The sequence below is a fragment of the Pangasianodon hypophthalmus genome, chromosome 20 (genome assembly GCF_027358585.1).
Source record: "Pangasianodon hypophthalmus isolate fPanHyp1 chromosome 20, fPanHyp1.pri, whole genome shotgun sequence".
Lineage (NCBI taxonomy): Eukaryota > Metazoa > Chordata > Actinopteri > Siluriformes > Pangasiidae > Pangasianodon > Pangasianodon hypophthalmus.
In genome coordinates, this window is record NC_069729.1 from 16,515,951 (window position 1) to 16,527,980 (window position 12,030).

The 12,030-nt window shown below is 38.9% G+C and overlaps 1 protein-coding gene across 1 annotated transcript in view; it reads right to left on the reverse strand.

Moving 5' to 3' along the window:
* LOC113538129 (E3 ubiquitin-protein ligase RNF123) overlaps positions 1–12,030 on the reverse strand; it is a 136,480-nt gene that overhangs the window by 88,574 nt on the left and 35,876 nt on the right. Inside the window, exons 25-31 of the mRNA XM_053227327.1 lie at positions 11,925–12,008; positions 11,567–11,674; positions 10,346–10,523; positions 9,982–10,056; positions 7,031–7,118; positions 6,131–6,218; positions 4,042–4,126 (exon numbers count right to left, since the gene is read on the reverse strand). Of these exons, the coding sequence (XP_053083302.1) occupies positions 4,042–4,126; positions 6,131–6,218; positions 7,031–7,118; positions 9,982–10,056; positions 10,346–10,523; positions 11,567–11,674; positions 11,925–12,008 (706 nt within the window). The remainder of the gene's footprint in view (positions 1–4,041; positions 4,127–6,130; positions 6,219–7,030; positions 7,119–9,981; positions 10,057–10,345; positions 10,524–11,566; positions 11,675–11,924; positions 12,009–12,030) is intronic.

Sequence of the window (12,030 nt, forward strand, 5' to 3'; positions counted from 1 at the left end):
CTTTAAATTTAAAAAAAAAAAAAAAAAAAGAGGCGCGATTACAACATACGCAGTGTTTAGTTCATCTGAAAGTAACCCTTGTCTGAGACCGGCTGAGTGAGGAGGTCCCGGTCTGGTTCCAGCACAGTTATATTGCAGTGAGAAAGCGACTCGACTGCCTCGTTCTCTGAAACTGAAGGAAGTAAATCAAACTTGGTGTGTATTTTGGGTGAAGGGCAGCTTTTTTTTTTTTTTTTTTTTGGTACCTATAAGATGCTGAACTGATCAGCGAGGCACAAACTGAGCCAAAGGACAGAGCTGTAGTGCTGCAGAAATGCGACGAGTTCCGGACATTTGAACCGAAATCCAAAGGAGAAAATTAACACTGGACACGTTACACATCTAGTTATGTATATAGTTAGCTAGTTATTGATATAATTATCTAATCGTTCTGAATGTCAGCGGCTCAATATTCTAAATGCTTAGGTGATTTCTGCAATACCAACATTCATGTGGGGAAAGTTCATTTTCCCATTGCCATATTTCTGACCAATTAATGAAAGAGATTTATGAGTATGTTTTACGAGTACGTGGCCCTCCGACAACATTTTTTTTTTTTTTGCTTTTTGGCATTTAATTATGTGCAGTATGAAAACAAATAGCAAACAAAGGACCTAATTGCGGGACTTGTATTTTGGGTTGCAGCATTGTTTGTAGATATGAGAACTGACTCGCAAGGCGTGAACTGAGCCAAAAGACAGAGAGAGCAGCAGAAATGCCATGAGTTTTGGATAATGGGACTAGATGCCATACACACACTTCAGCCAATGTTTTTTTTTTTTTCTCTTTTTCGGTCACTTAATTATGTGCAGTGTGAAACCAAACCAAACCAGGTAGCAAATCAACCAAAAGTAGACATTTTCTCTGATTTAGACTCGACAAATGGACTACTAAGTGTTCACGGACCCTTAGCCATCTATTCTTTGTGTGTAGGCAGTATGACAAGTGATCTACTAAAAATGTGCATCCAAATGAACATCATTGCACCTCCCTTAATAAACATATGGCTGGTGCAGTATAATTCTTTTTTGTTTTTATCATTTCAGGTTGCATTGTGTAAGGTGTTTTTAGTAGGAACTGAATGATATACCCAAGTTGAAAAAGACAATCTTTACTCGGATCCTATGAAGTGATCAGTATCAGTAAATCACGGTGATATAGCGGTGATAACCTCTCTATAAATATTTAATAGGAAATCAACAATTACGAATGTGGTGCAATTTTGAACAACAACCGAAAACACTTTTCACCAACTCCTTCTCCGTTTAAGAATGTTTGTCATTAACTCACTCATTTGTGGGTATTTTTGACCTCCTTTTTTTATTTCAACTTGTCAACCTCATCACTCAGGAAATGACATAATATCTGATGACATAAAACACAAATCTATTTGATGAGCTTTCAATCTGAATGATTCCTTTAGGTAACTAATTATAACCATAGTATTAAATATTATATTACTTTTCTAATATCGGTTTTGTTTTACAGCTTTAAGATTTTGATTTGCTGATTATTTAAGTTCACAATGGTATTACTAAAGATCTGTTTCATTTCTGATCAAATAAAAGTGTATCATGCAATATTCCAATATTTTCTATCACTATTATTTCTTAAAAACTAGTATAATTGACAATAGAATAAAATCAGTAGACTTTTATCTCTAGACCTACAATAATCAAACAATTTCAAAGATACTTATAGCAATAATGTCAAAATTTGTGATTCACAATATTACCATGCAGGAGATCTGACAGTCTAATAGTATACTCTATTTATGACCCAGAAATGTTCCTAATTTTTAATAGGGTCACTTGAAGATAAGAAGGAAGTCATGTCAATATTTTTCACTTCAAATTGCAATTCACCCTGCAGACAATAGAGAGCTCTAAAAAATTTCAGAAATTATAAACTGGTCCTTTAAGAAGTACAAGCGCTTTTGTGTTCACCTTCTCCAGCTGCACGAAGTTTGTGCAATTTCTATAACACTTTGTCATTTTTTGTACAACTGGGAATCAAAAAGACTGATGAAAGAATGTCAGTTGTTCATCACAAAAACTGAGGTCCAAGCATCAGCAAGATTTTAAATTTACTTTTATGTGTAAAACTACACAAACCTTTCAGGTGAATTCTTTCTCAGCCTTTGAGACATTTTTTTAAAAGTACCATAAACGCACATCTGCAGACTACAGAACATGATGGATGACAGCTGTACCTAGTATTCGTTTTTTTATACTATTAATAGACTGCGTCGCTCGCATTGTGCTGCACATTTCAGTGCTGATGAGAAAGATTTAGTGCATTGTTTTTGGCATGATTAATAGAATGCCATTTTGCATGAAAGGTTGACACATTTTGCATACCCCCCCAACACACACACACACACACACACACACACACACACACACACACACATAGTAAATGACCTATTTTATACAAACTTAAAAAACGAAGAAAAAGGAAAATATTCCCAATTTAGAAGAGCACTTCTGAGAAAAACAGAATGGGACATATGACTAGGCTTGTACGATATTGATTTTTTTTTCCCCAGATCGCAATTTATTATAAGAAAAAATCTTGATTAATGATTTAATCATCCACAACAGACAAAAAATTAATTTAAAAAATGTAACTTAAGTTTAAGCCATGAAGTGGTGACGTTGAGTATTGAGACTGCCCTTGTTGCAGAGATTAAGCACAGCAATCCTGCAGAAGAGCCTTATTTAGGTCATTTCCAACGATTCGCAGTGTTACTATCTTTTGTGACGACTTGTCTGTTACAGATTTTGCAAGTCACTTCATCCTGATTAACTGGTTGACCCTTTTCATTGTCCGCCATTTTCTTTCAGCTTAGGTTCTTTCTGTTTTCTGTTATCAGAGTTCAGCACTACCATCACTAAGTGTTTAAAAGCTGCGCTTCTAAATTTTAGCAGCGGCTAGATTAACCGTGGTTTGGCGCCAAGCGGCTAGCTTATCTGTGGTTTGGCGCCAAGCGGCTAGCTTATCTGTGGTTTGGCGCCAAGCGGCTAGCTTATCTGTGGTTTGGCGCCAAGCGGCTAGCTTATCTGTGGTTTGGCGACAAGCGGCTAGCTTATCTGTGGTTTGGCGACAAGCGGCTAGCTTATCTGTGGTTTGGCGCCAAGCGGCTAGCTTATCTGTGGTTTGGCGCCAAGCGGCTAGCTTATTTGTGGTTTGGCGCCAAGCGGGTAGCTTATCTGAGATCTATTACGATGGGTGCATAATAAAATCGAACGAGTATTTTAGCAAGCTATTTAATATTAAGTGCAATATTAACACGATAAAAACGAATTGTAAAAATGTTTGTACATTCAAGAGTTAACTGACAAATTTGCACAATTATTAATATGATATAATCAGAGTAAACGTCTCTAGATATCATGGTGTAGTACACAATATAGCCAAAAGTATGTGGACACCTGATCATCACACCCATATACTGGCCTTCCCCAAACTGTTGACACAAATTTGGAAGCACACAATTGTTTAAAATGTCTTTGTATGATGTAGGATTACAATTTCCCTTCACTGGAATTTAGAGGCCCAAACACATTCCAGCATGACAGTGCCCCTGTGCACAAAGCGAGCTCCAGGAAGACATGGTTCACCAAGGTTGGTGTGGAAGAACTCGAGTGGCTTGAGAACCCTGACCTCAACCTTTACTGAACACTTTTGCGATGAACTGGAGTGCCGACTGCACCCCAGACCTCCTCTGCCATCATCAGTGCCTGACCTCACTAATGCTCAACAAGCAAATATGGGTGTGATTGGTCAGGTGTCCACAAACATTTGGCCATATAGTGTAGTATATAGTGTATACTGCAAAAGTCTACATATGATAATAGACTAGAATATTCAAAATGATATACAGAGTGAGTAGGGGCAGTTTAAAAAAAATGGGAAAACGGTATCGAGTTAGAGCAGACAGATGATCCAGCTGGAAAAAGAAAATGGATTTACACCGTGTAAGAGACAAGAGGGACTCACTCTGCAGGCTGGGAAGGTTGGCATCCTCGGGTTTGGTTTTGAGCAGGTGAGGCAGCCGTGTGTACCTGTAGCCAAACCCACAACCCTGTAAAAGAACAGAGTATAACAAGTGATCATGAAAATCCAGACTCAGTCAGATGGAACTGCGTTAGGCTGAACCTTTAAAACCCTGGACAGACAATCTGGATTATAACATGTAAAGAATAAAGCACTCAGCAGCAGACTGCTATAGGAAGATAATCAACAACAGGGTGGTGTGATACAGCCTGATGTGAAGCGTAGTTACTGATACCTACGCCCGTGAAACAAGTTCGTTCCTTTTATCACTTATGTTACATCAGTTTTAAAGCATTGCTCTCTAACCAACCTCTTTTCTAGCATCTGAGTTCACGACTGTAGAAAAACACTATTAAGAATCATCCCAATTCGTCATCTGCAGTGATCTTCTCTCTATGCTACGCAATGTAGTTAGCATTAAAGTTATCCTTGTGTGTATGAAGATGGATAAGCCCCCAGACGGCGGTTTTGAACTTAAGGACGAGTGTCCCTGGCCCTAGCTCAGCAACATGTTTCAATACGCTGGAGAAAGCAAAGATTCGTATAAAATGAAGCATCAATTTTGCCTTCCTAAAAAGAATAGACTGCTAACATTGCCAACATGATTATATTCACCTTAGTTAGCCTGTTGTTCTTTGCTAACACCGGGTTCGACTAGCATCGATTTCCAGTAGCTACGTCAAACTGGCTAGGCAGCAAATTCTAGCTATTGGTAAATATTGGTTATTTATTATCATGATATTGTACTTATGATTAATTCATTAGCAAACTATATAGCATTAATCATGCTTTTGATCAACAGATTTACAGGGACTGAATGACGATTTCAGACGTTTTGTCTAGGTGCTTTAAAACAAAAATCAGCTAAGATTTTGTAGAAGTAATAAAGGCTACTCTTCACATGAAAACATGACATTCACTTTATTTAAACCATTAAAAATCTTTACTTTTTACTGTTTAATACTCGAATATTGTGATGTTTTATTTTTAGCTGGAGACCTCCACTTTTAATTGCGTAAGATCTTGAAACATTTAAAAGTAATTTCTCTGTACTTTCATCCACTCACTGTATGGAATGTATGTTCTAAAGCATAGCACTGAATTACATTACATTACTATAAAAATCCTTAACTGGATTCTTATTGGATGAAAATAATAATAATGTAAATTGCTATAATAATGCATGTTTTAACTCTTCAAGATTTTTAAATGTAAATCCCAAATAACTGCATTTTTGCTGCAAGTCTTTTAATAAAAGTGTGCTCGGTTGTTCTAAGGGCTGAGGGCTACAGGGATTCAACAAAATAATTGCATCCGACTGCATCACCTTCTTACACATAACATAATGACATAATGGGTTTAGAATTAGAGAGAAGCCTGAGAAGGATGAGAAAGGAGGGAAGAGCAGAGACGTGAGGATGAATAAGTGGGGAGAATGTGTAGAGAGAGATGAGAAGAAAGAGTTGAAGAAGATGGTAATGGGAGAGATGAGGAGGGATGGAGTTTTAGAGATGGATGTGGACGGCAGGATGCGAAGGAAAGGATAAGGAGAGAGGGAGAGATGGGTAGGGATAAGAAAGATGAGAGATGAGGGGAGAGATGTGAGGAGAGGGATGAGGAAGAGGAATAAGGAGGGAGGTATGAGAAAAGAAAGGGAGAACGGATGAGGAAAGGAGGAAGGAGTAGAGAAGGAGAAGGGGAAAGGGAAGGAAGGACGGGATGAGGAAAGAGGTATGAGGAGAAAAGGAGAAGGGGTGACGAAGAGGAATGTGGAAGAGGCAATAGGAAGGTGGAAGGAGGTATGAGAAAATACAGGGAGAAGGGATGAAAAAGAGGGATGGGGAAGGAGGGATGAGAGGATGGATAAGGAAGAGGGCTGAAGAAAGAGGAGGTATGAGAAATGAAAATGGAGGAGTGGTGAGCTAGGAGCAAGTAAGAGAAAGGAAAAGGAAGAGGGATGAGGAAGAAGGCTAAGGAAGCAGGATGAAGAAGGAGGGATTCGAAAGGAAGGATAATGAGAAAGGGATCTCACCCTCCACAAGCGGACGAGGATCCAGTTAGTCTGAGCCCACGGTCGCTGTTCATACGGCGCCAACAGGTTCCTCATCATAGCCACCCGCCTAAACAAAGGTCAAAGGTCACACTATTTACAGTGTATGACTTATTGTTGCTGGGGAAGCTTTTCATTACGGATTAAACAAAAGTAGCTTTTTTTTTCCAGGGGAATCAAACTTTTGGATCTGACTGGGTTTTTTTTTCATCTCCTGACCCTAAAACTAAAAATTTCACATAGAGTGGATGGAAAACATTAAAAAAAAAGCTGCATTCCATGACAAAGGTATCGAATCATGTCCAAATACATCTAAATACATTAGTTTTTAATGCTGCCTTCATCTTGTGGGATTTTGAAGGCAGCATACAAATATCCCTCACTGTCCAACATATTACCCATAATTCTGCACACCATCCAGCCTGTACAAAACGGTGGACAAGAGGAGGAGCAGCTTATGGACGAATAATGATTTCTGAATTAATATTTGGTTGGTGTGGTCACAGAATATTCTCTCAATTTTCCCCAGATTCCTTTATAGCCATCAAAACATTGCTTTATAAGAAAACTGACTTATGAGACAGCAAGACATCAAGGCATTATGGCCTTCTGTTTCGGACACCACGAGAATCTCTACATGTCACAATCCAAGACATTTCCCTAAATGCCAAATTCACTTCTCACACTGCATTAATTTGAAATCCCCAGCAGGTTAATTTAGAAAGCAGCTAGCACCCTATTGGTGAAGCTCTGCTTTAATAGGTTCTGCAGGTGAGCTGGAGCACTGTGTGTGTCTTTGTTTGTTTGTGTGTGTGTGTGTGTGTGTGTGTGTGTGTGTGTGTGTGTGTGTATCTCTGAGGGGACTACGGGTAATGTACTCACTGCTCCTCAGAGATCCTCTCCACAGCTCTGAGTGAATGTGGGTAGCACACGTAGCTGGCCAGAGCCTGCATCAGTGAATCTTTAATGTCTGCAGAGGAAAAGAAAGACCACCAGATGAGCGAAAACATGCATTTCCACCTATATACAATCATTTACAGTTTATTACTCCAATAAAATGTTCACTCCCATGCTCAGAAGTTTGAACAGAAGTTTGAAATTAAGACAATCTGCAAAGGCCACCTCTGCAAGTTGCAGCCTGCAATAAACCTAAGTGGAATTTAAACTGCGACCCGGACCTAGCGTTTCTAGCTAGAAACTAATGGCATGCTCACCTCCACAACAGATACAAGGCAAAATAATCACGTTTAATCCTAGTATAAAAGCCTAGACTGATTAGCATATGAGCACTTTGGGTGTAAAAATGGACTTACTGAGAACACAAGAGCTTAAAGAAGCACAGGAAATTAAATCAATAACATCGATAACGGGCATGTCATAAGATACATTACATCCAGAGAGCCAAGTATAAAAGCTATACGGTATCTAATTCCACATCTATTAACATTCATATCTGATCACGCACGACCGCATCGTGCCAAATAGCTTCAGAGATCAATTTTCTCCCCCACACTGATAGCAGCCAAGCTCGCTGATGCTTGTTTATTACATGTGAAAATGAGAAAACAGATCTGCTACTGCATAACAGATATTGTTATAAAGTGGACAAGTAGCCACATGCACCAGCTAAACTTTAGTTAGAAGATTTTTTAATTAAACAAGTAAATAAGTAGAGAAGCCGGTAAAGTAAAGAAATAAGTCAATAAATAAGTAAATACACTATATGGCCAAAAGTATGTGGACACCTGACCATCACACCCGTATGTGGTTCTTCACCAAACTGTATCCACAAACTTGGAAACACACAATTGTATAGAATGTCTCTGTATACTGTAGCATTACAATTTCCCTTCACCGGAACTAACAGGCCCAAACCTGTTCCAGCATGACAATGCCCCTGTGCACAAAGCTCCAGGAAGACATGGTTTGACATGATTGGTGTGGAAGAACTCGAGTATCCTGCACAGAGCCCTGACTTCAACCCCACTGAACACCTTTGGGATGAACTGGAACACCGACTGCACTCCAGACCTCTCCCTACATCAATGCCTGACCTCAATAATGCTCTTGTTGCTGAATGGCCAAATCTTCACAGTCACGATGGTCAGGTGTTCACATACTTTTGGCCATATAGTGTAAGAAGTAAAAAAAGAAAAAAGGTCAATAAGCAAAGAAATAAGTAAATTAAGGAAGTAAGGGAGTAAATAAGGAAGGAAAGGACAGTGAAGTAAGGAAGTAAATAAGTAAAGTAAGTAAGGAAGGAAGGAAAATAAGTAATGTAAGTATGGAAAGTAAAGTAAGCAAGGAAAGTAAGTATGTAAGTAATTAAGGTAAGTAAGGAAAATATGTAAAGTAAGAAAGAAAGAAAGAAAGTGAAGCAAAAGGAAGGTAAGTAAGTAAAGTAAATAAGTAAGCAAGTAAAGTAAGCAATGAAGATAAGGAAAGTAACTAAGCAAATAAATAAATAATTAAGTAAAGTATGTAAAGTGAGGAAGGAAAATAAATAATTAAGCAAAGAAGGAAGGAAGGAAAGGAAGTATGGAAAGTAAGTAAGCAAATTAAGTAAAGTAAGTAAATAAGTAAATAAGTAAATTTACAGAAAAAATAAAAAGTTTGCAGGCCAAGTAACTACCCACAAGCTTACACGTGTCACAGGTCAACGCAAGTGTAATTTCAAACCTTGGCACAATGATTTACTTTGCTATTTTCTCTACAACAGTACAGTAGAGTATCTACTACAACAGTAGTTAATCCCTTGAAAATATAATTACCGAAACTATTTTGTTAATCATTGGGTAACTAATTGCTCACTAGCCACTGCTAATAAACCAGGAGATATTTTTCATAAGCAGACACAAGTACACAAAGTGGTTCATCTCTTATTATTTGTACCTAAATACACAGATATTGCATAGGTGTATGTTAGTTTCTCTCAAGTCTCTATGAAACTATAGATTATTACATGATTAGAAACACAAACATTACATACACATACTAATAAATACTGCACCTTTAATGCTATGTTAAAACGAGATGGTTTGGTGTAATCCGTTTATCCTTAAAGATTATAAGCCTGACAAATTTACATTTGCACTAGGTTACAACTGAATTTAGTCTGAGCGGATGTGATTGGCTACAGAAGTGCAAGTGGGCTGCACAGAATTACAGAAAATCATGCAAAGAGGAGAAGTTTATATGAAAAATTCATCTGCGTGACAAATAGGCCACAAAAAGTACAGACTATATTAGATTTTTAAAAATTCCCATTAAAATAGCTGCCTAACAGATTACCCGAACATTTTTGGCTCAGGTTCTTTTTGTACTCTTCGCTGCAGGTAATGAAAATAGATGGGACATTAGGAGAGATAGATAGGGGGAATGGGAGGAAGAGGAGGGAGGGAGGGGGGAGAGAGAGAACGAGAGCGAGCGAGCGAAGGACGAAGGGAGAGAACGAGGTGAAGGTGATGAGAGCATGATGGAGATGATGGGAGAAGGACGAGAGGAAAAACAGAAAGAGAAAGGTCTTGAGAAAGAGCTTGTACATTAACTTAAGTACGAGAGGAAGCTTATGGGAGAATGCAGGCCAGGACTCTAATTCAATATTTGCCACATAAATCATAATGGGTCTGCTTTTATTATACCCGAGTGTGGGCTACGATGATGTAATGAACTGAGTCCTAACTGAGGTTAGAAGATATGAAGGGCTTTCACAAGGGAACATACACACACACCCCACACAAACACCTACGTATAAGTAAGAGGAGCTCTGTTTTAAAATCTTTATCACTAAGCATAACACTGAGCTAATGTCTACTGCAGTGCCACGGCTTTACCTGTGCCCACGATGCGCGGGTCTGCAAAGTGCTTAGCGAGGATAGCAGCAAGCTGAGTGAGCGTGTCCTCATAACCTGTACGACAAACACACACTTATTAAATAAAAGTGAAGTCAAGAGAACTTGCAAACAGAACAGTACTGTAACACTGGCCTCGGGATGCCATTTTAGAAGCTGTTCCACCATGTTTACATGGCTCTGAAGGGATAATTTGCACACAAGTGCTGGGGACGCTAATAACAAACAATTATTATGCACATCAGATCATGCTATGTGATCATTCACTGTCTAGGTTTTAGAGAATTTACATCTTTATCCAGCGTCACTGTGCAAGTCCGCACTGAGCTGTTCAGTGTGTTTATACCTGGGAGCTCCTCCATGCTGTTGGAAGGGCTGAAGTAATTCTTAAGGGCACTGTAGCTATTCATGGCCACGTTGAGGTAGAACTCAGGGGTGAAGGCAAACAAGGAGCCCGTGTTGTCGGCGTGCTCGATGGTGCGGATGCACACACGCAAGAGCCAGTAGACATCTAGCATCTTCTCCTACAACACATGCATTTGAGGAAAGATCACAGTTTTTAAAGATGTTTAAATTTAAATTACTTAAGCCCCCTCCAATACATAGATCAAATCCCAAATGGCTTCCTCTTTACTATGTATGTTCACTACATAGGGTATAATATAATAATAATGGCTTTATAGAGCATACATAGTGCAGTACATGACCAATAGGAAGGCTTCAGGGATTCAGTGACTTCAGATCCCTGTTAGGAATTGTTAACTATTAAATATGCTAAATATACTAACTCGTAAATATAAAGTATGCCATTTTTCCTTGGTTGAGTTTCATTTGGCCAAAACGTTTTTCAATACCTTTTGTTTACCAGAAAGTGGTATCTTTTATTTGCCTTAAAATATGTATATATGCAGAAAATTCAAATAATGTTTGTAAAGTGAAATTAGTTCAGCCCTAACAGATACACAGTTACATACCTAGTACATTAAGACTATTCTTGTCATAATGACTGAAAATGTTATTATTATATTTTCAAAGGTGCAGGTGATCCAACTGGGGAAAATCATTTTATAAAAACAAGCTGAATCAAAACCAGATCATAATGTGCCTAAATTCCCACCTCTAGTTTTCTCACTACTCTTTTACTACACAAATTATTCAGAGTTCTGTATACAGATTCCTGCTTATTCCCTTCCACACCCACATTACAGAAAAATGTCTGTTCTGACGCATTGCCGTTTACAGCACACACCTTGACTGCCAACCTCCTGGAGCCTTTGCAGTATAACCACTGACAAGCGCTGTTTATTTCTCAGCTGCAGCTTAAACGTCTGCCTTTCTTTAAAGGACGAATGAAAGTGTCTACCTCAGCAACTAAAGTTTTAGAGAACATCAGTAAAATTACCCTATAGGTCAGAAAGGGGAGTCGCAGCCTGATATCCTGATGGAGCAAAAGGATCAGTCACTATACGAATTTGTCCTTGTAAGTAGATTTAGTAAAGAGAGAATGCTCGCGCTTTCTCTTTCTCTCTCTCTTTCTCTCTCTCTCTCATGGTGTGTGGTGCTGTACCTTGGAGTAAATGGTGGCGTTGATCCAGGCCAACCTGCGGCTCAGGTGGTCGAGCTTCTCAGCAAACACTTTCTGGCTCTTTTGCAGTTCCTCCAGAATGTCTGCTCTCTGCACACAGCATGGAACAGTGTCCCTGAGCGTGTCATTTTAAACCATTAAAATATGTGCAGCTGCCTGGAAAAACTCTTCACATGGTGAAATTTTGATACTGTCAACAGTATATAGTTCTGAAAACTACAGACTTTCCTGCACTAAATATGTTTCTCTTCCCTGTCAAATCTACGACAGGAATTTCTCGGATAAAATCGTGGATTGTACATTCGGCTTGGTGGATTACATCTAACTGTAAATGTCTTACTCTTCCTGGACATCGGGCTATCTTCTCTTCCGTGTCTTTCAGAGCGACGGCGTACTCGTGGACGTCATCCGACACAACCACCATCTGTGGGAGACACACAAAAACA